Genomic DNA, 27,444 nt, shown 5'->3' with positions numbered 1-27,444 from the left:
GCTATTGTTTGTTGGTCAGCTTGCTGCCCTAGCTGACCCTGGAATCCTGGGCTCAAGCAATCCTCTGCCTCAGCCCCCTATGGGTATTTGTGGGTTCTGTAACTGTTTTTGTGTTGCTGTTTTGAGGTACTGGGGATTGAACAGGGCCTGCACTTGCTAGGCAAACATTCTACAATCTTCATCCCTCTTTTAAAAAAAATTTTATCTAAAAGAAATGTAATTGCATGTAAATGTGCTTTGGCGTCCAGAAGAGGGCGTCAGAGCTCCTGGTACTGTAGTTGCAGTGGCTATGAGCTGTCTGACTGGGTTGCTAAGAACCATATTGCATGAGCAGTATGCACAGTTTGTGCTCTCTCTCCAGCCCTACCGCAGCTCCTTTTTTATCATTATTTTCATTTAACTTTGTTACTTTATTTTTATCCCTCTTTATTTGTGTGTCTGTGTGAGTGTGTGCCATGTGCATGCATTATGTTGTGGTGTTATATGGGATATATTATAGGTGTTTGTGTGTGTGTCTGTGTGAATGTATGCCACGTGCATGCATTATCTTATGGTGTTACACGTGATATATTACAGGTGTTTGTGAGTCACCTGAAATCAGGCCAGTGAGCACTCTTAAGGCTGGGGCCATCTCTCCAGGCCCTTTTCTTTATCTCTCAGGTAGCATTAAAGGGAAAGCCTGGGCCTGAATTCACTCTGTAGGCCAGGCAGGCTTTGAGCTTGTGACCCTCCGGCCTCACCTTCCCGAGTAGTTGGTATTCTAGGGCTGTATCGTTGGCCCTGGTTGGACTCTGTAACTATAATTACATGAGGAGGGACCAAGGTGAGTCACCGGCGAAGCCTAACCGAGTGGAGAGATGTATTAGGCCCAGAACATTCCCCGGCATTCTTCAGCATCGGATCACCGGGACTTCAGCCTCTAACAGAGAAGCTCTCAGAGGTTTGTATTACTACAACACTCCCGGTCTCCTTGCAATTGGAGAGATGTTGGGACCATCTGACAGGGCGAGTCCAAGCGAGGAAGGTCTCTGCTGCCAGAGGGAGGAGAGAAGGGAGGGCACTGTCACCCTGTCCCTCTCTGGCCAGCACCTCAAACCCTGGCAGAAAAAGGAAAGAGCTGGGTGGCTGACTGTCCAGAGACCGGAAAGGGGGCTAGTCAGAGCCGGGTCCACAAATACACAAGGGACAGGGCCACGCTTGCCATGCCTCCCCATGCATACCAAACACCCACCCCCCACACAATGGTACTCACTCCCTGATGCCTTGGCACAGCCCCCTGACAGTTTACAACACCCGCACACGCAATCTACCGCCCACTCTGAGCAGGACCCCAGAGCTGGATGCTTCGCAGCCTACCAGCTGCAGGCCCTGCTAGCCCTCCCTCTCCTCCAGGGCTGGGTTTTTCCAGCCGGAACCTCGCTCCCTCTACTGCAATCTCTGGAAATTGGTGTCTGATGCGCGCGCGGCTACTCCTGTCTATTATTTATTTATTTCTTCTTTTCTTCCCGCTGAGACCCTCCTGTCAGAAGGAGAGCTGCAGTCCAGAGCCAGAGAGAGAGAGAGAGAGAGAGAGAGAGAGAGAGAGAGAGAGAGAGAGAGAGGAGGGAGGGAGAGAGAGAGGGAGGGAGGGAGGGAGAGGCAGAAGCTACAGGGAGAGCTGGGAGCAAGCAGGAGGTGCAGAAAGACTCCCGGACACTCTTGTCTGCTCATCCTAGGGGACCATGAGCACTGGGCAAGAGGCCAGGAGAGACGAGGGAGATTCCAGGAGAGGTCAGGAAGCCTCGCTTCGGGACAGAGCCCACCTGAGCCAGCAGCGCCGGCTCAAACAGGCCACGCAGTTCTTGCACAAGGACTCGGCTGACCTGCTGCCCCTGGATAGCCTCAAGAGGCTCGGCACCTCCAAGGACCTGGTGAGGCCCCTGGCCCTTTTTCTCCTTTTCTCCATATCCTGTATCTGGGGTGCGGGGAGCTGGCATAAAGAGCCGAGGCTCAGCCTTCAGATGTCTTTTTCCTATTGAGATGGGACAGGTGTTTCTGATGATTATAGAACCCCATCCCTCCCCAGATCCTTCGATGGGGATGTTTCTTGGCCTAGTGGCAGTGCAGGTCCGTGGGCTCATAACTCAGCTTCATACCCATTTATCCCCTCAGAGCCCAAGGCTTGTCCTGGGGACAATGGAGGACCCAGAAATTCCGTGGAATGGGCATATGAGGACAGCAAGGCCTGGAGGATCCATTAGCTTAAGGGTTTTGACTCTGCCCATGCATTTGCCCCATTCCTCAGACCTGCCCCCCTTTCTTTTGCCCTTTCTCCTCAGCATCAAGGTATTGAGGGTCTTCTGGGTAATGGGTTCACATGGCTCTGACCTGAACCATCAGCGCCCGTGTCTGTCTCCTTTTGTCCTTTCTTTCCAAACTGCTTCAGTAACTCTGGTCCCCAGAAGAAACAGGAGAGGGGCTCAGGGTCAGCTGCATGCAGCTTTTACTCTGGGGGATATATATGGCTAAGAACGTGAGCTTCGGAGCCACCTTGCTTGGGACCAAATTCTGGCTGTAATTTGGGAAGTTGTGCCTCTGTGCCTTGTTATCCCCATCTGCTAGAAAGGGATAAGGTTGTGAGCACGTGCCTGGGAAGGAGAGGCTTACCTGGGCTTCTTCATAGTGAGCACTTTGACTGTGCCTGGCAGTTAGCAACACTAGGGAAATGACTCTGGGGACTCAGATGACTGTGGGTCCATTTGGCTTTTGAGCTGCCGTGGGATTCTTGAGGGTCCAGAGAATTTAAAATTCCATTCTGTGGGAGCTACTTCTCCCTGGGACAAATGCATCCCCCTGTTGCTTTGACCGACGTGGCTTTCTGTCCTATTTCTAGTATGGGCTTTCCCTCCAGGAATCCCCTAGCCCCATCTCAGCAGCCCCAAGGAAGAACACAGGAGACAGCTGAGCAACAGGGAGGGGACGGGGAGCATGTTCTTCGGTGCCCAGGGGCTTTGGCCTTGTGCTTCTCCGTATAGTCCTAGCCCTGTCTTGTCCAGACGTTGCCCTGTGGACACTGCCATGTCAGGGCAGCAGGCCCAGCCTTTTGATGTCAGGGCTTTTTACCCTTTGTCTTACTGCCTGCACGAGCACGTAGCTCCTATGACTTTGGGAGAGAAGGAGCAAAGACCGGGGTCTCCTCTCTCCATGCTTGGGCTAGCCCTGGGACACATTTCCCAACAGTGAGGAGCCTGGAGTCACTGTGGAGAGAAGGGCATGGGAACTGCCTGGGTCCCCGAGCTGGCTGCCCTTTCCCAGAGCTAGCAACTTGCTGCCAGGGTCTCAGGAGGCCAAGGGTGGAAAAACAATCCCAGGCTCCCAGGGTCAGGTGGAGGAACATGTGGAGCCTGGGAGGCTACAGCCATTCTCCGGGAGACTTTTTGATTTCAATTTTTTCCAATCCTGCTGGCCTGAATTTGCTATGTAGCCCAGGCTGGCTTACAACAGTTTCCTTGAAGTTTATAAACAACAGAATTGTATTTTGAGATAGGACTCACTATGTAGCTCAGGCTGGCATCAACTAAGTAGACCAGGCTGACCTTACCTTTGTGGTGATCCTCCTGCTTCCGCCTCCTGAATTCTGTGATTATAGGAGTTTGCTACCATAGTAGACTAGAAACAACCCATTTTCCTTTATATCTTTTTCCTTTTTATTTTTAGTACTGGGGATGGGACCTAGGTTCCTGTGCATACTAAGCAAGTTTTTTTTTATGACAGTGCCACCCCCAACCCCTAAGCCAAGGAGACATTTTATGCTGAACTAGGCCCCGGGACAGAAAGATGAGCAAGACAGATCTGACTTGAAGGCCCTTCCAGGCTGCGGCAAGGGTGAAATCCAAAAATAACATCTGTGAGAATCATGAGCTATGAGAGGAAGAAAGAGAGGACAGAACAACCCGGGGCCAGGTCTGCAGGTGGAGTCCGAGGTAGAAGCAAGGCCCTTCTACCCAACAAAGTGTGGGGGGCTTTGTGTTCAGAGTGGCCTTGGAGAACTGGGAGGAGGGGTTTCCAGGAGAGATGAACACGGGTAGAGGCTAAGATAAAACGGTCTGGACAGGCAAGAGGTGTGACGGACGACAATTCAGACAGACAATGGCCAGGCCATCTAGGGATCAGTTTAGAAGATACAGACCTGGGTGTAGTGGTTCACACCTTTAATGCCAGCATTTGAGGGGAAAAGAACATAGATTACTGTGAGTTTGAAGCAGCCTGGCCACATATCGAATTCCCAGACAGTCTAAAAAGAAAAAAGCAAGCAAGCAAACAAACAAACAAAAACAGGCTATCACTATACCTGTGTGTGTGTGTATGAGAGAGAGAGAGAGAGAGAGAGAGAGAGAGAGAGAGAGAGAGAGAGAGAGAGAGAGAGAGAGAGAGAGAGATTTTATACAGGAGAATAACACTTAAAAATTTTCAAAGTAGGGTCTTACTATGTAATGCTGGCTGTGCTGAACTTGCTATGTAGATTAGGCTGGGCTTAAACTCAGAGATCCATCCATCTGCTTCTTTCTCTTTAGTGTTGGAATCAAAGATGTGTACCACCTTTTTCCTAAGCTTTTTGTTTTTGTTTTTCGAGACAGGGTTTCTCTGTGTAGCCTTGGCTGCCCTGGACTTGGACTGTAGACCAGGCTGGTCTGGAACTCACAAGGATCCACCTGTCTCTGCCTCCCAAGTGCTGGGATTAAAGGCATGTGCCACCACTGCCAGGCTTTTTTTTTTTTTTTTTTTTAAAGCTTTGGGTGGCCTTGAGCTTGTGGCTAGTCTTCTGCTTCAGCCTCCTGAATGTTGGGAATTTCTAAGTACGCACCACCCCAGCTGGCCTGTACAGTTATTTCTACATTTTACTTAAACATTTCTCAAACCTGAATGTGTAAGAGTCTTATTGAAACAAGATTAGGGGCTAGGCTGGGCTTGTTAGCATACACCTTTAATCCTAGATCTTGCAAGGCAAAAGCAGGTGGATCTCTGTGAATTCAAGGCCAGCTTGGTTTACAGAGACCAGGTCAGCAAGGGTTATAAAATAAGACCCTGTCATAACACAAACAAAACGGGCAGTGGTGGCTTATGCCTTTAGTGCCAACTCTTGGGAGGCAGAGGCAGGCGGATCTCTGAGTTCAAGGTCAGCTTGGTCTACATAGTGAGTTCCAGGACAGCCAAGGTTACACAGAGAAACCTTGTCTCCAAACAAACAAACAAACAAACAAAAATGCCAGATTCAGGGCTGGGAAAATGGCTACTCAGTATAGCATCTACTAGGCATATGCAAGCTCCTGGGTTTAAACCCTAGCACCAGAATATAACAAAACAAGAAAAAAAAATTATTGATTCAGGCCTGAGACTACATTTCAAACTGGCTTTACAATGCCATTAAAGCTGTTTAGGGCTGGAGAGATGGCTCAGAGGCTGCTCTGATGTTATCACCGGCAGCCCACAGTCACCTGTAGCTCCAGATGCGCTTTTCTGGACCTCACGGACACCAGAAATACAGATAGGCAAAACATCCATACACATAAAATCATATAGGCCTTAATTGTAACCATACATATATATTAAAATTCTATACATGCTGGCCTGAGGATCACACTGTGAGTAGCAGGGCTTTAGCTAAGTTGGTATAGAAAGGCAAGTCTTCGAGGCAGGCTTCTGTGAGTGGATGAAGGTGTCCAGTGACCCAAGAGAAGTGTAGGAGTCTGGATACAGCAAGTACCCCTACAAAGAGAGAAAGCTGAGCTGGCAGAATACAGGATGGTTGAGGATGACTGTAGATGAGAGAGGGGTTAAGGATAGTGGTTCATTATTCTAGCCTGAACACTCTGCTTATTGTAGCTTTTTGTTTGCTTGTTTTTAAAAAATAGGGTTTCTGAGCCAGGCGTGGTGGCGCACGCCTTTAATCCCAGCACTCGGGAGGCAGAGGCTGGTGGATCACTGTGAGTTTGAGGCCAGCCTGGTCTACAAAGTGAGTCCAGGACAGCCAAGGCTACACAGAGAGACCCTGTCTCGAAAAACCAAAAAAAAAAAAAAAAAAAAAAAAAGGGGGGGGGTTTCTGTGTAGTTCTGGCTTCTCTGGAACTTTCTTTATAGACCAAGTTGGCCTCAAACTCAGGAATGATCTGCTTGCCTCTGCCTCCCTAGTGCTTTGGACTAAAGGCATGCACCACCACTGCCTGGCTCGACTGTTAACATCATATTAAAAAAAAATAAGTTTTGAGCCACTCAGGTCCTGCTGGCCTCAAACCTGAGGATGACCTTGAACTCCTGGTTTTCCTTCCTCTACCTCCCAAGTGCTGGGACAACAGACCTGTTCTACCAAGCACTGGTGCATGGAGCTAGTTATGACCCTGTGCGTAGGTGCTAGGAATCGAACCTAGGTTCTTTAGGAAAGCAGCCAGTGCTCTTAACTGCTGAGCCACCCTCAGCTTTCTTACTGTTTCTTTGGTCTTGGGTAGAGCGGGGGCAAGTGTCCTGCGGTTTGCAAGCTATAAGGTGGGGAAGCAAGTGGCCTATACCCTGGGCTTAGATTTGCTTTCACTATTTTGTGATGGAGCCAGCAGCCACACAGTGTGATCCAAAGACGCCTGGTGGAGGGGAACCAGAGGCGGCTTCAGGGGGAGTCTCCCCTGGTGCAGGCCCTGATCCATGACCATGACAACAGCAGGACCAGTGTGACACAAGTTCCAGCTCTTCTTGTCAACTGCAAGGTAAGAAGTGTCCCAGGGCTCTGACTTTTGCTTGCCTGACGAGCCTGCTCACTTCACCAACTCTCTGGGGAAAAGTCATCTTTTTCTCTCCGTTTCTGGCCTGGCATCTACTTTCTTGTCTGTCTTTTCTGTGTAATACTATCCATCAGCACCATTGCAGTACTATGTCCCCATGCTTTTCATCGAAGTCTACTTGAGTATATACTTCCTTTACTGCACACATTGGAAAGGTAAGCATGTATACATAAAGCCCATGTGGCAAGGTGAAGAAAAATCTTAAGACAGTTAACATTTTATGTGTATGTGATGTCACGTATGTGTGCAGTGGCCAGAAGAGGCTGTCGGATGCTCTGGAACTGGAGTTACTGCCCAATCTAGGGACTAAACTCAGGCCCTCTCAAAGAGTGGCAGACGCTCTTGACTACCGAGCCATCTCTGCAGCCCGAGGCTCCTCATCTCTACAGGCACGGGAGCACCTACGTGCTAGTGGACCACTCCAACAGATGTTCCCTGCCTCTCTACCCAGAAATCTCCCTTCCTGATCTCACCCTTGTCTACATTCTTATCTTTTTTTTTTTTTTTTTTTTTTTTTTTTGGTTTTTCGAGACAGGGTTTCTCTGTGTAGCCTTGGCTGTCCTGGACTCACTTTGTAGACCAGGCTGGCCTCGAACTCACAGCGATCCACCTGCCTCTGCCTCCCGAGTGCTGGGATTAAAGGCGTGCGCCACCATGCCCGGCCCTACATTCTTATCTTTTAAGGCCCGACTCCGATGCTGCCTCCTCCTTGAAAGCTTTTCTCTGTCCAGCAGGGAACAGCTCCCTGGCCAAGCTCCGAGGCAATCAATTCATGGTCCTTCTAGAAACCTTACAACATTCGGCTGTCAGTGACATTTCATTGCTTAACACTGCCAAGGAATGGCACTCATTAAAATATCTGCTAGCCATACATCTTACACAGTAGGTGCTCAATAAATGTTTGGAACAAGAAAATGCCTTAAAAAATGTGTACATGTCTAGGTGTGTTCACCTTGATGCCTGTCAGTATCCCAAGGTAGTGAACTTGTTTTCCCGTTTCCATTCTTTTTCTGAGACAGGGTTTCTCTGTGTAGCCCTGGCTGTCCTGGAACTCACTCTGTAGACCACGCTGGCCTCAGACTCACAGAGATCTGCCTGCCTCTGCCTCCCTAGTGCTGGGATTACAGGCGTGTGCCACCACGTCCAGCTTCCTGTTTCCACTCTTGGTCACCCAAATTTGAATGTTTACAGAAGAGGTTTTACCCTCTTAGCCCTCTCCCCCTGGCTGCAGCCTTTCAACCAGGAGGCCTTCAGATTCCTCTAAACAAAGAGATTGTCACTGCCCAGATCTTTCTCAACTTAATGGACTCACTTGTTCACCCCGTCCCCTCCTGGGGGACATCGACCCATCACACTCATTCTTTTTTAGTGCCAAGACCAGATGCTCCGAGTGGCTGTGGACACAGGGACCCAGCACAATCAGATATCTGCTGGATGCCTCAGGCGCCTGGGGTAAGAGTGCAGCCTCAGCCAGTGGACAGGGAATGGGATTTCCTCCCTTTCCTCTTTTTGTTTTTGTTTTTGTTTTTGATACAGGGTTTCCCCATGTAGCCTAGGTTGGCCTCAAATTCAGCAACTTTCTGCCTTAGCCTCCTATGTGTGGGTGTGTACTGACCCGATAGGCAATACTTGGGTTTGTAGTATCGAGTGAAGATGGTTGCGCACTACTAAACACGACTGAATTGCATACTTTGTTGTTGCTTGAGACAAAGTCTCCCTATGTAGCCCTGGCTGGAACTCTTGTAGACCAGGCTGGCCTGGTTCTCGGAGATCTGAGTGCCTCTACCTCCCGCTTGCTGGTACAAAAGGTGTGTGCTACTATGCCTAGTTGTGAGTTGCACACTTTTATGGTATAAATTTTGCTTGGCCTGGTGGCTCACGTCTGCAAACCTAGCACCTGGGGCTAAGGACTAAAAATCCAAGGCTGGCCTTGGCTACAGAAGATGTTTGAGACAACCTAAGCTTTACAAGATTGTTTAAAAAACAAAACCAAAACAAGACAAACAAACAAACCAACCAACCACAGCCTTCCCTTCCAATCCAAAGAACGAACTTGATGGCACATCGAGCGTATCTCAGTATGGCTATTATGTCTTGTTAAGGTGGGGGAGGTTGGTCAGGAAGCTCTGGCAGGAAAAGGTTGAGTCTCACTTGGGTCAGGGGGTGGAAGAGAGCTTAGGTGAGTACCGGCTTTTTAACTGGGGAGAGGGGGGACTGGAGTCAGATCCTGTGGTGGTTATAAGCCTTGCTTTCTAACTACAGGTTAGGGAAGAGCGTTCCAAAAGCCCCAGGTGGAGACCTGGCACCTGGGCCACCAAGTCAGGTGGAAGAGCTGGAGCTAAAGCTGGGGCAGGAGACCGTGGCATGCTCAGCCCAGGTGGTGGGTAAGTCCTCTGGCCTCTCACCTCTTCTCAGTGGGACGAAGCTTTTGGGGATCAGTTGCTCAGATCATTAACGTACTCTGCTCTTCTCAACTGAGGGGGTGGGGTGGGTGCCTCCAGGGAGGGGTGAATGCTCAGAGGAAGGTGGCAGTGATCATAGATGCAACCTTATTTTCCCATGGTTCCTGCAGATGTGGATAGCCCTGAGTTTTGCCTGGGACTGCAGACTCTGCTTTCCCTCAAGGTAAGCACCCATGTTTTGGCCTGACCCAAAATGCTAGGAGAGGTAGACGGCTCAGGGTGGAAGCCCAGATCAGGCTGGCAAGAAAGACGGAGAGGTATCAAACTAGCTTAATTTTCCCCAAAAGGAAAATGAAGAAAATAGGTACCCTCCCTGAAAGGATCGGGGTATGGGAGCCAAGGGAGGCAGAAGGGAGCAGGTCTGTGAGTTGGCAGGGAGGTGACCACACATCCGGGGTCCCCATGGCAGTGCTGCATTGACTTGGACCGTGGAGTGCTTCGGCTGAATGCCCCCTTCTCGGAGCTGCCCTTCCTGCCTCTGTACCAAGAGCCTGGCCAGTGACCACTGTCTCAGCCAGTCCCTAGGGCGACACCGTGCCTTAGGGGAAGAGTGGTGTGGAGTGGGTCCTGCCTGAGCAGGGCATCTGGAGTCTACTGCATTTATCTCTTCTCACCACCCTGACCCTGCAGTAGGCCACCTCCCTCTCTGCTTCTCCATAGCTGCCCTCTGCCCCAGGTGTTCCTTCTCCGAGTATCTGTGACTCAAGGTCCTGGCGTCCCCATTCTCTCTCCTCCCTTCCCAAGAGCACAGCCAAGTCAGTTACAGAAAGTGACCCACAGAAAATGGGCTCTAGATTCCGTCCTGGTGTGGGGGTCCACCTGCCTGAAGCTCACTCCAAGCACCCCTCCACTGCCCTAACCCTCTCACCTCCCACCTCTAAGGCTTATCTTTCAGATCCCCATGCCTCACCAGCCTGCGTGCTGGCCATCCTGGTACGTGGCCCTTTGATGCTGCACCCACCTGTTTATAGCTGGGTAGGGGTGACAAGGAAGTAGAACTGCTAGTCTAGGAAGGTACAGGCCCTGGGCTGAGGGCTTTTAGTCACTACCCTTTCTGGGCTGCAGATGCCTGAGTGTCTTTCTGGCTGGGCTCTCAGATCGTAGTTAGGGGAAGAGATACCGTAATATATCTAACCCAACCAGGGAGCTGGGTCCCTTACACAGAACTAAACCCGAAGCCCAGGAAGATGAAGAGGAGCCCGCACAAAGCTTCCTTAGAGCAGGCTGGTTTAGCATAAGCACAGGGGTTCCTGGTCTCAGCCCTGAGTCCCTCCCTCAACACCTTGCTTTGGACCTGCTCCTTCCCAGTCTGCCTCCTACTGCCCCCTAAAGGCAGACCTGGCCCAGGGCAGGCCCTTAGCCTGCTTCTGCGTTTGAATAAACACTGTTTCTCTAAGCTGTGATCATCTTTTTGTTTTTTGTTTTGGTTTTTTGAGACAGGGTTTCTCTGTGTAGCCTTAGCTGTCCTGGACTCACTTTGTAGATCAGGCTGGCCTCAACTCACAGAGATCCCCCTGCCTCTGCCTCTGCTGGGATTACAGGCGTGTGCCACCATGCCCAGCTGGTGCATTCATCTGTGTACTGCACAAATACACATGCAGGAGGTAATCAGAATTTACCTCTATTGTGAGCAAGAGACTCTGACACTTTACATTTTATTTTAGTCCATTTCATTCAGTTCAAAAGCCCTGGGGGCCAGGGAGATGGCTACGTGGGGAAGAGCACTTGCCATGCAAGCCTAAGACCCTGAGTCTGAGCCCAAGCACCCATGTGAAAGGCTTCAATTCCCAGCACCCACGTGGCAGGTAACTCCACACCTGTCTGTAACTCCAGTTCCAGGGCTTCTGACACCTCAGTCATAAATGCAGGCAAAACAGCATGCGCGTGCGCGCGCGCGCGCGCGCACACGCACACGCACACACACACACACACACACACAAACACACACACACACACACACACACAGAGCAATGGAGGCACAGGTAGATTATCTGTCTTAATGATCAGCCTCCTACATGAAACAGCAAGCCTCAGGTTCTGAGAGAGACCCTGTCTCAAGGGAATAAAGTTTTCCTTTCCAGACAGGGCTTCTCTGTGTCGCCCTGGCTGTCCTGGAAATCTCTTTGCAGACTAGGCCTTGAATTCACAGAGATCTGCCTGCCTCTGTCTCTGAAGTGCTGGGATTATAGGCGTGTGCCACCACATGCAGCTTCACACGAACTTTTTTTTTTTTCTGGTTTTTCAAGACAGGGTTTCTCTGTGTAGCCTTGGCTGTCCTAGACTCATTTTGTAGACCAGGCTGGCCTCGAACTCACAGTGATCCACCTGCCTCTGCCTCCCAAGTGCTGGGATTAAAGGGGTGCGCCACCACGCCCGCCCTACACATACTATTTTTTAAAGGCAGGCACTTACTATGGTTGGTCTGAAATTCACTGTGTAGACCAGGCTGTCTCAAACTCACAGAGATCTACCTGCCTGCCAACTGTATTACTGTGAGTTTGAGGTCAGTGGTCTAAAGTCAATCCATGACAGCCAAGGCTACACAGAAAAACCCTGTCTCAAAAGACAAAAACAAAAACAAAAACAAAACAAAAAAAAAACACCCTTGACCTAGTTACTTCAGTAAATGGAAGAACACAGGAAGATAAGAAGGAAAAGACGCACTTAAACACTCTACCATTCCTGCAATAATTCCTGATGTCAGCTGCCCGGAGCTGTGTTGTGAAAGGCATCAGCACTCAGTGGGCTGGGTCATCTCCACCGCCCCCTCAGTCCCTCAGGCCTGCAGCCTTCTTTTTCAGGTGTTGGCACTTTTTTCACAAACAAGTCTGTTTTGTGCAGTGAGCATAGGGAGCATGAGGCGGGGACCACGAGGTAGCAGGCAGCGGCACTCAATCTCTTCACTCATCACAGGCTTTTGGGGTGCCGCCCACCTTCCATGCTCAAGTCCTGCTCCTCTGAGATCTCCATTCCCCCCCTGCCAAGATCAAGGCTCACTCTGGGGTAGGGTGGGGCCTCAGAAGGACCCTTCACCAGCTAAGTGGCCAAGGGCAGCTAGGTGGGGTCCTGGAAGCTTGATGGGGTACACTGTGGCGGCTGGTCCGGATGGTAGAGAGCCTGGTGAAGCAGGGTACGGACTGCAGGGAGATCATCAGGATCTGAAGACCAAGGAGACACTGGTAAGAGGCCGTGGGGCTCCGGGCTGGGCCCACTGGCTCTGCTGACACTCACCCACACGCAGCCCCTGCAGCAGTCTGTGGTACTCACCCACACGCAGCCCCTGCAGCAGTCTGTGGTACTCACCCACACCCAGCTCCTGCAGCAGGCTGTGGTACTCACCCACACGCAGCCCCTGCAGCAGGCTGTGGTACTCACCCACACGCAGCCCCTGCAGCAGGCTGTGGTACTCACCCACACCCAGCTCCTGCAGCAGGCTGTGGTACTCACCCACACGCAGCCCCTGCAGCAGGCTATGGTACTCACCCACATGCAGCCCCTGCAGCAGGCTGTGGTACTCACCCACACCCAGCTCCTGCAGCAGGCTGTGGTACTCACCCACACCCAGCCCCTGCAGCAGGCTGTGGTACTCACCCACACGCAGCCCCTGCAGCAGGCTGTGGTACTCACCCACACCCAGCTCCTGCAGCAGGCTGTGGTACTCAGGCTCAGCCTCCAGCAGCTTCAGAAGGTTGGTGGACTCCATGCGCTCCAGCTGCACCTCCCAGTACACGTAGATCTTCTGATTGAAAGTGACATACACCAAGCAGGGGCTGTTGCGGCCCTCTTTGCAGGCGTACTGGCCTGGGAGATGGGGGCAAGAAGACAAAGGTGAAGGCTTAGCCCTGCTGGCAGGAGGAGGGCAAGAACAAAGTGTCCAAGTCAGCAGTCCTGGCCCCCAAAGACATCTATCAACAAAGGCCCCCTTCCAGAGCTCAATGAAATACATAAGATGGTAAAACACATGGCCCATTCTAGAGGTGGGAAAGGCAGTCAGCACCCCAGAACATGTATTTGTAGGTCTTCTCATCTTAGTGATGTTCTGGAGTAAAGCGAGATGCTCTGCAAATGTACAGGGTAGGTTAGCAAAGTAGTCAGAGAGAAAGGCTTTTCTTGGCCTGTCGCTTCCTCCCAAAGCACACACCAACCTGTCAGGTAACTGGGGAGTTTTCCAGCTCCTTCCACTTATTTTGGGGTCCTTGAGACCAAGCCTGCAGCTTTGAACACATCAGCCAAGGCTCTACTATCGCCAAGCTACACCCTCGGGCTGGTGTCGTTTTAGGAGTCAGATATATCCCTGTCACCCAAACAGCTACTGCTCTTTCCAAAGTTCCTAGTGTAGAACTGCAGAGAACATTCTGGAAGCATTTTCTTCAGTCTGGCATGGTTGGTGGAACTGTCTGTCTTCCCAGTCAGTCCATTCTTTACATAATTAGAGATGGAGCTCTCACTGTGCTTAACTTCTGATCCAAACTGTTACGATGGGACTGGAGAGATGGCTCAGTACACTGGCCCCTCCTTCAGAAGATTGGGGATCAATTCCTAACACCCACAGAGCAGCTAACTGCTGTCTAACTCTAGTCCTGGGGATATAGTGCCCTCTTCTGGCCCTTGTGGACCTTGCACAGACATGACACAGACACATGACGCACAGACACATTAAGGCACTCAAACACATAAAAATAAAAATTTCCTCCTAAATTTAAAAATAAACTGTCAAGATGGCAGTGTGATACCCATCCGCCACCCACTAATGAAAGCTAAAGAAGCCATTCATGTACAAAGACATCCCTCAAGGGCCACACTGAATGAAAATGCGTCAAGCACTTCGCAGCACATTTACTAAGCTTGAGCAGCTGAGCTTAGAGGCCGCTGTCCCACCTGCGCAGAAGGCACGGATATTTTCATCCACTTGGAAGCGAACAACAGCGCGGTTGTGATCGATGATATATGTCTGTCCATCCCAGGCGCATGCTACCACCTCCTCAAGCCCATTGCCCTGAAAAAGGTCAAAGACGGGATGCCAGAAGGGTCAAGAGCCATTTTAGAAAGAGACCTAGTCAGATGTAGCGGCAGCCACCTGAAATCTCAATGTGACAGAGGCAGAGGCCAGCTTGGGCTACACAGCACACAGCAAGATCCTGTGTCAGAAAAGAAAAGGAAAACTTGGTGGCACAGTGGGGGCAGTGAGAGAGAAAGGAACATGACGACCCTGGGTGGCAAACTGTGAATGGGGTATCGTGTCCAACAGAGCACTCAGTGATCTACTTTGTCTAATATTCAAAGCAACACTATGACGTACGCATCATTCTCCGTATTATGCTGGGAAATTTCTGCTAACAGGAATAGTCACTTGCCCAAGGTACAGGTAGGGGAGTAGAGGCAAGACCCAAACACAGGTCTGTTCTAGCGGTCAAAGCCATGCAGCTTGCACGATGGTACTGTTAACTAATGTAGACCCATCTGGCAATTGGGACAGAAATATCAAACAGACTCATGGACAGGGACAAATACCACAAGATACACAGCGACAGTCATGACTAATAACCCACTTCAAAATCTCTATCCTGCTTTATTTGGGGTTATTATTTTGGCTGAAAGGCATGGAAGTGAGTTTTGAGTAGTTTCATAGAGAAGTACTGCACCCCGTGCTCTAAGGGCACACTTGAGTGTGATTGAGGGATGCACTCATTTCCGGTTCAGTGCTGACTGGGAGGTGAGAACCGCTGCGTTTACACGTCTACTCCTGCAGCTGGAAGGAGGGCTCAGCGATTAACAACACTGGTTTTTCTTCCAGAGCACCTGGCTTTGATTTCCAGCACCTACAAAGTAGCAACAGCTGCCTGTAACTCCACTCTAGAGGGTCTGATGCTCTCTTCTGGCCTCATGGGCACCAGGCACACACATGGCACACAAACATATATGTAGGCAAGACATCTATACACATGAACATAAATAAATGAATGAGTCTCAAAAGGGGAGAAGTCCACTCACTGTGACATCCAGCTTCTCCAGGGCAAAAAGCTGGTGATCCACCTGCACAGACCACAGCAGCTTATCTGCTTCTTGCATCAGCTTCAGCGTCCCTGGAGGGAGAGAGGCAGGGTGTGTTGTGCGAGTGTGTGTGAATGTGTGTGTGTGTGTGTGTGTGTGTGTGTGTGTGTATATCTGTGTCCTTTGAGCAGACCCCTCAGGCAGATGCCCACTCACCCAGCCCAGGACCACTCACCATCTAGGGTGCACAAGGCAAAGAGGCCCGAGTTACCAGCTTCAGGGGTGTGACCTGTGAGGGGAATGGAGGCAGGATGAGAGCAGGGCCCTGGGGCTCCTTTCTCCCAGAACTGCCTTGTTCCTTCGCCTCCTTCCCTCCCTTACCTTGCTTGATGTTGCCAATTAGGTGAGTGGAAACGTTCTTGTTGTGGATCCGGCCAGATGTCTGGTGCAGCACTACATCCCGGGCAGCTGGGGTCTCCCTGTGGGTAAAGGGTCACAGGGCCCATGGAAGGCCAACGAAGCTGAGTTATCTAGGCCCTTTATAGCCACCATCCCTGCAGGAGATTCCTTGATTTCGGAAGCCCACCGTGACCCTTTCAGTGGAGTGATAGGCTCGTGGAATGTCTGGAAAGACTGCTTCAGGATGCCTGGGTGATGTAAGGTTAAAGCTAAGGACCCCTCGGGTCCCTAAACAGTCTTCTCAAACGAACAAGTGCTTGGGCTGGAACTTAGATGATGGGGCCCTGGCACCTGCAGACCCGTCTCTGCACCACGTCACCTGTCCTTACTTTGATGAACCCACTCTCCATGCCCTTACCTCCTGTCTCCTGTGGCCTCCTCAGAGGCAGGAGGGGAGCCAGGGTCCTTGTTCCAGGTGCACAGTAGAACTGCATAAGCACATCCTGGCTGCGACACAACCAGCTCAGGCACACCGAGAGGCCCCGGGGTCACAGACAGACTGTCTACCTGCACAGGAAACAGTCTTAATAGGGGACAGAATACGAAGGGAGACTCTGCCACCATGGACAGGGCAGATTCAGGCAGGGCTTCTGAGAATTACCCTCCAGCTGTGGTGGGGACAGGAGGAGTTCAAAGGTTGACAAATGCTTGTCTGCACCGTCCCCTCCACAGACACTCGGCTATCCTCTGTGTGCTCCCTGGCTCCGGACCTGTTCACAGCACACACTTTCACACACCGTTCTTAATCCCCCTTCCGTGCACTCTGTACCTGTTACTAGAACTCCACTGGGAGCTTGTCTAAAAATGGCCTGGAAATCTCTCAGCAAGGACATTCCTCTTTCTTCTCAGATGGCCCCACTTTCCATCAGCCTCCTCTGGGGAGGCCTTTTCTGCTCAATGGGCTCGTAGGTCCCCAAACTCCGTTTCTCACCTGACCTTCCAGCATCCACTTCTTGAGGGACACCAGCTGCCCTGCCAGGTGCTCGGGTCCCTCCGCCAGCTCTTCCCAGCGGAAGGCACGTACCACACGGTCTGTGTATCCTACGACCAGCTCGTAACAGCCGTCTCCATCTGTAGACACACAAACACAATGATTTAGAGCCAAACTGGACCTGGTCAGCTTGGGCCTATGGCTTCCTTTCCACAGTGGAAACTCCTGGCACTTTCAATCGAGTGCAGCCTCATGTCTAATCTTCAGAGCCATTCCCCACGCCCTGTGGCTGCTGCCCACGCCGGCCTGGCCTCGTGCTCACGCAGTTTCTCATTCAAATTCTACGCAGGTCCCATCATCTCTGCTCTCTGCTTCCTATATCCGGGGCACAGCACCGTGGCCCAGCCCCCACACCTCCTGCCTAGATGGCTTCTGACCAGTCAGCAGCCCACGTCTCCACAGCTCACCCTCCTGTCACTTCTAGCCTTTTACCAAATGACACCTTCCAACAAGAATGTCCCTGACAACTCCATGTAAAACTGCTACTTCTCAGGTCTGTACCAGAAGTTCAGAGTCCTGTTGCTCTTCCAGAGGACCCCAATTAGGTTCCCAATACCCACCTCAAGTGGCTCCCTGTAACTCCAGCTACAGGGGATTTGACTTTCACTCATGTGCACATACCTACACTCAAACACACACACACACACACACACACACACACACACACACACCCCTATACTTAATTAAATACAAATAAATCTTTATAATTCCAATCTCTAGCTTGATACCCTCAGCCCTGTGATTTATTTTGTCCATGGCACTTACTACCTCCTAATACAGTATTGATTTTTGGCAGTGCTGGGATTGAACTCAGGTCCTTATACATGCTGGTAAGTATTCTAATCCTGAGCCAAATTCCAAGCCTCATTATTTATCTTTCTTATAAAATGTATTCTGTCTCTTCCTAGTGAGATCTAAGATGGTGTGATTCATTTTTTTTTTGATCCTAGAACCTAGAACAGTTCCTTGCTCAGTAACTATGCATCAAACACACAAGTGAAAGTAAAGTAAAACAAAATAAAGAGAAAAAGTAAACACACAACAAATGTACAGTTGGATACAACCCCCATCCCCCACTCCCACCCAGTCCCTTGGGCTCTGCCTAGTACTGACTGGTCCCTCCCTACTCCTTGGCTGCCCATGCCCACCGATGTCGCTGATCAGCATGACCTTCGTGTTGGCCGGGATGTGCTGCTTCAAGACTGGTCGTTGCTCCTCTCCCAGTGTCTCATGGTGCCCAGAGGCATCCAGAGCCTTGGTAGATGTCAGGTCAAATAAGTGCAGCCAGCCCTCTGCACTGACTGCCACCACCAGGTTCTGGGAGAGACAGAGATACAGGAGAGATGCTCAGGGAGGGAGGCTGATAAGCAGATCAAGGGCCAGGACTGACTTTCCCTAGGAGTCACAATGGAGGCAAGGCTTTGGAGCTCTGCCCTAGCCCAAGATGCCTGAGTCCTTACCTTTCCTTTATTACACACATCTCCGACCCCAACGCAAGTCAACTGCAAGAAAGAAAAGGAGGCTGATGAAGGCGCCGAGAGACCACTCCTCCCTAAACTTCCAAAACATTCATGAAAGCTTATGTCATGTGACCTACATGAATAGTCTTTATTAACAGACACACTGGGTTGTACAGAATTTGGTTTATCCATACAGCAATATGAAGACTCAAGGAAGTAAAAACTCAGACTTAGGCAAAGTGAAAACAAAAACAAAAACAAAAACAAAAACCCTAGCTGTGTGGTACACACCTGTATTCCTCCAACATTCAGGAGGCTGAGACAGAAGAACTGCTGTCAATTCCAGGCCAGCCAGGGCTACATAGCAAGACCCTGTTTTACAAGCCCTCCTCCCTGACAAAACAAAAAACGACAAACATACAAACAACCCTACCAAATAGGAAGATAATCTGATTACCATATTTCTAGATTATTCTAATTATTACTCCCATTTAAAATTATACAGTCATGTACTGTATGAGGACATTTTAGTCAACAGCACATCACATATATTATTGTGGACCTATAAGATTCCATTACATAGCTGGGTGTCAAGTAAGACACTAAGGCAGGACTGAAGAGTCTGAAACCTGCCTGAGCTACAAAGCAAAACCTTGCCTCATACGGATTAAGGTAATACAGCAGCTATCTTGGTTTATACAAATGCTGTGGTCACATCATGATGAAAGAGCCTTGGGCTGGAGAGATGGCTCAGAGGTTAAGAGCACTGCTTGCTCTTCCAAAGGTCATGAGTTCAACTCCCAGCAACCACATGGTAGCTCACAACCATCTAAAATGAGATCTGGTGCCCTCTTCTGGCTGCAGACATACATTCAGACAAAACACTGCATACTTAATAAATAAATAAATCTTAAAAACAAAACAAAACAAAAAACCAAGCCTAACACTGCATTTCTCAGACCACGTGTTTACTGCTAAGCAACACATGATCACACGACATGGCAAGTGGTTCTGGGATGTATAAGAAGGCAGGCCAGTAAGCAGCTCCATGCTCTCAGCTTGAGTTCAGGCTTCCAGCTTCCTGCCTTGAGATCCTGCCCGGACTTCAGACTTCACAATAGACTATGAACTGTGAGCTGAGAGAAACCCCTTCCTTCCCGAGCTGTTTTTGGTCATGCTCTTTATCACAGCAACAGAAAGCAAACGGGGATAATAGTCTTATGGGAGAGCTGAAAGTGGGACTAATGAGAGCCATTCTTGGGCCTACTCTGAAGCGGCGATTGGCTAAGTTACTAGGGAATTCACTGCAGGACTCCTCCTTGGCAGTCCAACAAAAAGGCATCCTATCCCCTTCCCAAGACCTGCAGTACTGACCACTCCCTGGCAGGAACAGGTAAGCCATGGCCGGCTGCCGTCATTCTTATACACAGACAGTCTTCCGCTGGTGTCTCCCACTACCAGTTCATTTAACTGCAAATGAAGAGACGGCAATGTCAGAAAGAGATCCTGTTGAACCCCAGTAACACCTTCTCAGCTTAGCTTGTCTCTGGAAAAACCATAACATTTAAATTTTATCTGAGTAACTTCACTAAAAAGCCTTGGCTGGGCTGCAAGTGCAGCTCAGTTGGTTTTATGCTTTTGCCTAACATGCACTGATGGCCTGGGCTCTATCTCCAGCCCCACATGAGCCAGGTGTGCCCTTTAATCCCTGCACTCCAGAGCCAGAGGCAGGAGGATTACTGTGAGTTCAAGGCCAGTCTGGTCTACAGACTGTTTCAGGACTGTCACAGTGTTTCAAAAATCAAGACAAAACCTCTTAACAAAAACAGCAAGGGGGCTTGAGAGTTGGCTCAGTGTTTAAGAGCACTGGCTACTCTTCCAAAGGACCTGGGTTCAATTCCCAGCACCCACATGGCAGCTCACAACAACAGTCTGTAACTCCAGTTCCAGGGGGGTCTGACACCTTCGCACACACATACAAGCAGGCAGAATACCAATGTACATAAAATGAAAATAAAGGAATCATTAAAAACAGAAACAACAAGGAAAAATCAGGCATAGTGGCCCACATCAGTTACATCAGCACTGGAGGGGATGGCAAGGTATCAGAACTTGGAGGTCATTCTCACATTACATAGCACATTTAAGGCAGCCTGGAATACTGCTGCCTTTACAGCAAGGCTTTGAGAGGTATGGTAGGCCTGCCCGTAATCCCAGCACTCAGGAGATGTTAGAGGGCAGCAAGTTCAAACCAGCCTGGGTTACAAAGTATGAACATGTTTCAGGAAAAAAAAAAAATCTTTTGAGATTGGTTGCCTGTGGGCTGGGGATGGCTTAGTAGCAGAGTACTTGCCTGGCACAGGCGAAGCAAAGGGATTCAACAAACAAATCTTTTGGAACCAACACAGCCATAGTTTGCCAGAATGTATGTATGTGAGCATGCGTGAACATGTGTGTGTGTGTGTGTGTGTGTGTGTGTACACGCTATTCTCACTTGTCTATTACAGATGGGATATGTTTTTAAAACAGGTCAATAGTGAACTTTTGAATATTATTTTAGATGTCATATTTTGTCAAATGTCAAAAATACAAAGCCAGTTCCCAGGGCGCCATCTCTTCTCACAAGACCCCCTCAGTTTTTGTGATTTTCACAGGTATGGGAACACAAAGGAATGGCCCTGCCTGAGGGACAGGGGTTGAAGGTGGTGTTGGTGTCAGCCTCCTAGCTCTGGGGGCAGCGGGAGGGGGAAGAGGGTCCCTTCTTGGAGCCTCTCCTCTACCACTGCCAATACAAACAGCTCTCCATTTGGGGAGCTCTCATAATAACCAGGAGGCTCCAAACCCTGTTCTACAGTTTCCTGATCTTTTTTTTTGGAAAGAAGACAATGTCTTCCCCCAAAGAGAGGAAATTAAAATTAGATTCTTTTTTTGTTTGTTTGTTTTTGTTTTTTTTTGTTTTTTCGAGACAAGGTTTCTCTGTGTAGCCTTGGCCATCCTGGACTCACTTTGTAGACTAGGCTGGCCTTGAACTCACAGCGATCCGCCTGCCTCTGCCTCCCGAGTGCTGGGATTAAAGGCGTGCGCCACCACGCCTGGCTTAAAATTAGATTCTTAAGAGATCAACAACACTAAGGGAGTCTGATGTGGTGACACAGATCTGTTAGACCCAAGAAATTTGAAAGAAACTAGGACTGACATAATGATTTGACTTTAATGATTTGTTTCTTAATAGTTATGAGAGGTTTGTGAAAGACTATTAGATCATACAAAAGGAAAAACTTTAAAAAAAAAAAGGCAATATCAGGTCATGGAAGCATACAGCATGCTTATTTACAACCAGACAGCTGAGGCCTCAAATATAGCTGCCTAAAAGGACTTTAGCAAACATCATGAAGGCCACACAGGATAAGGGTCCAGAGTGCAACTGTTTGTTTATTTATTTTGGCTTTTCGAAATAGGATTTCTCTGTGTAGCCTTGGCTGTCTTGAACTCACTTTGCAAACCAGGCTGGCCTTGAACTCACAAAGATCTCCCTGCCTTTGCCTCTCTGAGTGCTAGAATTATAGGCGTGTTCCACTGGCCCTGGCTGGAACTGTTGAATTTTAACTGGCTTTTTCTGTGTATACCTGGTTGTCCTGGAACTCTGGTCTGCCTGCCTCTGCTTCCTGAATGCTAGGATTAAAGGCATGTGCCATCAGGCCTGCCACCCGTCTTCAAAGAACAAAAAAAAATGTTAATTTTTACTTATGTATATGGGTGTTTTGCCTTCGTGTATGTGCATGCCTGGTGTCCTCAGAGGTTAGAAAGGGTGTCAGAGCCCCTGGAACGACAGTTAGAGACAGTTGTGACATCCTGGGTGCTGGGACTCAAGCTGGGGTCCTCTGGAAGAGCAGCCAGTACTCTTAATCACCAAATCATCTCTCCAACCTTGATTACCCCTTTCTTAAAAATTTTAAGGCAGGGGCTGGAGAGATGGCTCAGAGGTTAAGAGCACTGACTGGTCTCCCAGAGGTCCTGAGTTCAATTCCCAGCAACCACACGATGGCTCACAACCATCTATAATGTGATCTAATGGCCCCTTTTAGCATGCAGGCATACATGCAGACAGAGCACTATACATAATAAATAAATCAACCTCTAAAAAAAACTGAAGGCAGAAACGTATGGGCCATATCCATGTCGGGATATCTGCCTGCTTTTCTGGACTATTCAGGAAAGTGCGACTTTTCCTTCCTTTTCTGTCTTCTCTAAGCATGCTTTCCTCAACACTTTGGCTTTTAAAAGACATTTCAAGATTCCTTACACACAGGCTTCCCTCCCCACCACATAGTTGCTTGTGGGTCATGCATCTGACCTTGCTCCTGATAAAATGGCTTGGCCTTTTCCTTCTCTCTTCCACTCTCTACCTCAGGCACCTGCTGATGTTTGACAGCTTTCATGCCAGCAATTTTTTTTTTTTAGTTCTAGTAAAATTGTTATTGTTCTTCCACAATGATTTTTAAAAAAGATTTTAAAAAATTATATATATATATATAGAGAGAGAGTTCTGCCTGCATGTGTGCCAACACCAAATCTCACTATAGATGGTTGTGAGTCACCATGTGGTTGCTGGGAATTTAACGCAGAACCTCTGGAAGAGCAGACAATGCTCTTAACTGCTGAGCCATCTCTCCAGCCCCAAAACAATTTTTTAAAATTACAGATATTTGCCCTCTTCTGGTGTTCTGGCATACATGTGGGCAGAATACTCTATAAATAATAAATAAATAAATAAATCTTTAAAAACATTACAGATATTTATTTACTTATTTTATGTGTCTGCATGTACATACACATATGTGCCATGTGGTGTGAGTACAGGACAACTTGCAAGAACCAGCTCTTTTTCCACCATGGGGGTCCTAGAGACCAAACTCAGATCACCAGGTTTGGTAGTAAGAACTTTTATCTGCTGTCCCTGCTTACATTTTTCATGTATAAAATGCTGAAAAGAGCCTACAATGGTATGCATGCTTATAAGCCCAGCACCCTGAGGGTGAGGGTAGAGAAGAGGACCGCAAATTCCAGGTCAGCCTGGGATAGGTACATTGTGAGACTTTATCAAAGAAAAAAAAAATAAGAAATGCAAGAGAATGCTCAGCCAGCCCTTCCGTTCCCAGGCAGCCTTCTTGTTGAGAAGGACTTCTCAGTTTCGCAGAGCCACAGACACAGGAAAAGAATCATAAAACAGCACGGTAAGTGCACTGAGCAAGCAGATGTGACTCAGCCAGGAAATTTGAGGCAGGCAACATGTGGGAGAGGACCTCTGCAGGGCAGCTGTCTGCTTTCCAGTGCTTGAATGCTTCGCATCAGATCTGCTGCTCTGACAGAGCTTGCCTCTGGCCTCACCAGGCCACACAGCAACATTAAAGAGCCCCAGAGGGAAGGAGGAGGGTCCACCATGTTCAGGAGTGCTGAAGGAGAAACGTGTAATCTTTCTGTGATCTGCTTTGGCCTCGTAAAGGTTTGCAGTGCCACATCCAGCCAGGCTTCTGTGGGCAGTCCAAAAGCAAGTTCTCCCTTGGCCTCAGCAGGAAGTAAATCAGCTTCAAAGAACTTTAGGCCAAGGGTTTATCAGGCTGAAATCAGCTTTGTCCCCACTCCCAGAACTCCAACTGTTTGGGGACTACTCAACCTGCTTTGTTTTGAGATTTTTTTTTTTTTTTTACTCTGTAGTCTTGGCTGGCCTGGAGATCAGGCTGAATTTGCAACAACACTTCTGCCTCTGCCTTCTGCTAAGATTACAGACGTGTTTGAACATGCCTTGCAACAACGCCCCCCTCCCCCATCCCCTCTCTTTTCCAGTGGTGGTGGGGAAGGAATGCAAGGCCTCACACATTCTAGGCACACGCCCTTCCACTGGGCTGCCCCCTCAGACTGTAGCACTGGTTATTTACAGTCACACAGAGCTTGTGGTACAGCTGATCACGTGTTAAAAGGTTCTCAGACCTCTTCCATCTTTCCCCCAATAACGCACAAAGCTCTGAAACAATCACATTTGCTTTGTCTTTTAAATGGCCATTGGGACCAACACCTCCACCATGCGATATTTTGTGTTTCACACTTGCCTTTAATAAATTAAAAACCTGAGCTTGATCCTTGGACAGAATCAATATGGTGGATGAAAGGACCAACTCCTGCAAGTTTTCCTTTGACCTCTACACTTACAGTGTGGCGCGTATGTGTGCTCACCCTGTCACTCTCACATGCAAAGAAAATGTAATTTAAAAAGTACTGAGTATGGGGCAATGAAGTGGCTTAAAGGGGGCCTAGAGCACTTGCTATTCTTGCAGAGTACCCAGGGTTGGTCCCCAGCATCCACGTGGCAGCTCACAACCATTTGTAACTTCAGTTCCAGATCCTCTCTCTCTCTTTCCCACACACACGCCCTATCCTTATGGAATTTATAATAATGGAGTTCACAGCTTAGGCAAGAGAAGTAAGGACAGCATAAATTACAGCTGAACGTCTATTATCTGTGGTGAACTGATCATAGGAACTCTGGGAAGACTTAAATCAGGTTCCTTACATCACATAGTAGTATTTACACATACCCTCCTGTCCATTTTACTTGCTTTTTTTCTTTTTCAAGACAAGGCTTCTCTGTGTAATCCTGGAACTTGCTCTGTTGATTAAGCTGGCCTCCAAAGTCAGAGATCCGCCTGCTTTTGCATCCCAAATGCTGGGACTACAGGCATGAGCCATCCTGCCCAACTTTACTATTTACTCTTCCTCCTCCTTTTTTTGGTTATTCGAGACAGGGTCTCTCTGTTACACAGAGCTCTCTAGCTATCCTGCCTCGAACTCACAGAGATCCGCCTGCCTTTACATCCCAAATGCTGAGACTAAAGGTATGTGCCATCACGTCCAGCTTAATTTTTATTCTCCCCGCCTCCCCCCCATCCCCCCATCCCCGGTGGCTATTTGAGACAGGGTTTCTCTGTTACACAGAGCTCTAGTTGCCCTGGACACTTTTTGTAGCCCAGGCTGTCCTCAAATTCAGAGACCCACTTGTCTCTGCCTCCAGAGTGCTGGGATTATAAGGTGTGTGCCACCACACCTGGGTTCGTTCTTATTTTTTAATTTATTTTTGTGATGCCAAGAACTCAATCCAGGGCTTTGTTCATGGTCAGGCAAGTGTTTGGTAGCTATGTCCTCAGGCTGCTACCATATACTTTAAATCATCTCCAGGACTATATGAATACAGATCCATGCTGCATATACTGTGGTCAATGGTGGGCTCCACATGTCAGAATAAATACAGGTTTGTGTAAGTATTCACTATTGATGTTAGGACAACAAAGTAACCTACCAATACATTCCTCAATAGCATCTCCTTCATTAGGTTATGCAGGAGTATAGTTGCTGTACTATTTAGGTAATGGTGTCAAGAAATGATATTCACAGGGGCTGGAGAGATGGCTCAGTGGTTAAGAGCACTGCCTGCTCTTCCAAAGGACCCAGGTTCAATTCCCAGCACCCACATGGCAGCTCACAAACTGTCTGTAACGCCAAGATCTGACACCCTCACACTAATGCACATAAGTTAAAATTAAATAAAATATTTTAAAAAAGAAATGATATTCACTACAGATCCATTTATTTTTTTCTCTTTAAATATTTCCTTTGGTGGGCTGGAGAGAGGGCTCAGAGGTTAAGAGCACTGGCTGCTCTTTATGGTGGCTCATAGCTATCTATAATGAGATCTGATACCTTCTTCTGGCAGGCAGGCCATATGCAGGCAAGATGTTGTATACATAATAAATAAATAAATCTTAAAAAAATTTCCTTTGGTATGTCTGGTGGTGTTGGGAGGGCTGCTAATAGTGATAACACTAACAGTTCCAGAGCCTTAACTGTGTGTCTGACATCTCCTTAATCTGTATTTATTTATTTAAATGATGAGAAAAGGAATGACTGTTTAAGAAAGAAAAAATTAGATGGATGTGGTTTTTGTACATCAATGAAGGGACAAAGTCACCAGACACGTGAGTCTATTCTGGGTGAACACAGTAGAAACTAGACATGGTGAGGACTGATTGAAGGGTATTTGTGGCAGGTTGGAGGCAACAGAGAAATCTACCAGTTGACTCCAGTGAAGGAGCCAAGGACATTAAGAGTGTGCGCAAGCAAGGTAACATGGGGGATGGGAGGGGCAAAGGCATAGGTGGAGATATTATTAAATGCAGCTTACAGGTAAGAAAAAAAATTGGGGCTTTGGAAGATAAAGATGTTTGAAAATGAATTGCTGCTAGGGGAAGAAATAACGCAGGAAGCTGGTCCACCTTTACAGGCTCCTTCTGTGTGACAAGTCATGGAACTAAGCAAGAGAAAACAATGCTCTTTAAATTAATAAAAATAAAATATGGCTGGAGAGATGACTCAGCAGTTAAGACACTAGGTCCTCTTCCGAGATATAGTATTCAACTTCCATCACCCACGTGGCAGCTCACAAGTGTCTGTAACTCCACTTCTAGAGGATCTAATATTCCTCTTCTGGTCTCCAAGGGCACTGACGCACACGGTACAGACATACATGCAGGTAAACCACTCTGCACAAAGAATTTAAAACTAACATAAAAATAACTTTCTTAGAGGCTACAGTCCAACTAAAGCGCCCGCCGTGCTGTTCAAGGAAGGACTGAGACAGCCAATCAAGAGTTTCACTTCCGCGCGCCATGTTGATCTCAGTGCGCACGCGCACTACACGCCACTTCCCTCCTCTCGCCCCGCCCAAGTGCAGTTGTTTGCAATGCGCATGCACTCACCGCGTCGTTATCTACATCTCCAAGGCAGATGGCGTGCGGGAAGAGACTCCCGCTGAAGTCCAGCGCCACGCGCTGCACGTAGCTAACCGACCTCATAGTACTCTGGAGGGCTGAGGTGCCGAAACACTGCACCAAACGACCCCCGAGCCCTTGCAGCGGCCGCGCGCGTGTAATGCCACCAAACCGGAAGTCTACGTCACCGCCCGAGCCTCCAGTTCCGGCTTTCCTCACTGAACCTTAGGGAAGAAGGCGGGCCTTCCGTGCCAGGACCCTCTTCGGCGGGGCTTCAAACCATCCCTTTAATAGCTGTCATAATTAACAACTCTGTTTTCCAATCGTTCTTTTATGAAATTACCCAATAGGAGTTCAACACAATGTACTGGGTTACAACCACATTAAAAAAAAAAAAAACTAAGAGGCCAGAAAAATACCTCAGCAAATAAGAGCACTAGCTGTTCTTGCAGA

General features: G+C 48.7%; 2 protein-coding genes across 6 annotated transcripts; one reads left to right on the top strand and one right to left on the bottom strand.

Moving 5' to 3' along the window:
- The first annotated feature begins 666 nt into the window (after nucleotides 1-666).
- Nucleotides 667-11,875, top strand: NRIP2 (nuclear receptor interacting protein 2). 2 transcript variants are annotated; one of them, XM_084765579.1, is made up of 7 exons: nucleotides 667-940; nucleotides 1,716-1,910; nucleotides 6,585-6,734; nucleotides 8,179-8,261; nucleotides 9,072-9,193; nucleotides 9,382-9,434; nucleotides 9,681-11,875. In XM_084765579.1, the coding sequence occupies exons 2-7, from the start codon at nucleotides 1,722-1,724 to the stop codon at nucleotides 9,771-9,773; spliced, it is 690 nt and encodes a 229-aa protein (XP_084621705.1). In that variant the 5' UTR covers nucleotides 667-940; nucleotides 1,716-1,721; the 3' UTR covers nucleotides 9,774-11,875. The 2 variants fall into 2 exon arrangements, with proteins under 2 accessions (XP_084621705.1, XP_084621704.1); XM_084765578.1 differs by lacking the exon at nucleotides 667-940 and having other exon boundaries at nucleotides 1,625-1,910.
- On the bottom strand, nucleotides 10,911-27,444 carry ITFG2 (integrin alpha FG-GAP repeat containing 2). Of its 4 annotated transcripts, none has more exons than XR_014776095.1 (12): nucleotides 26,980-27,444; nucleotides 19,547-19,642; nucleotides 18,173-18,214; nucleotides 17,861-18,029; nucleotides 16,653-16,792; nucleotides 16,080-16,228; nucleotides 15,644-15,741; nucleotides 15,498-15,551; nucleotides 15,263-15,354; nucleotides 14,150-14,267; nucleotides 11,597-13,072; nucleotides 10,911-11,428 (listed from the first exon to the last, which is right to left on the bottom strand). XR_014776095.1 is itself a non-coding variant. In XM_084765576.1 (12 exons), the coding sequence occupies exons 1-12, from the start codon at nucleotides 27,073-27,075 to the stop codon at nucleotides 12,326-12,328; spliced, it is 1,656 nt and encodes a 551-aa protein (XP_084621702.1). In that variant the 5' UTR covers nucleotides 27,076-27,443; the 3' UTR covers nucleotides 10,911-12,325. The 4 variants fall into 4 exon arrangements, 3 of the variants coding, with proteins under 3 accessions (XP_084621702.1, XP_084621703.1, XP_084621701.1); XM_084765576.1 differs by having other exon boundaries at nucleotides 10,911-12,429; nucleotides 12,575-13,072; nucleotides 26,980-27,443; XM_084765577.1 differs by having other exon boundaries at nucleotides 10,911-12,429; nucleotides 12,899-13,072; nucleotides 26,980-27,378.

Source organism: Acomys minous, assembly GCF_964271855.1.
Source record: "Acomys minous genome assembly, chromosome: 17".
Lineage (NCBI taxonomy): Eukaryota > Metazoa > Chordata > Mammalia > Rodentia > Muridae > Acomys > Acomys minous.
Note: the sequence above shows the minus strand (reverse complement) of the source record. Positions and strands in the feature narration are given on the sequence as shown.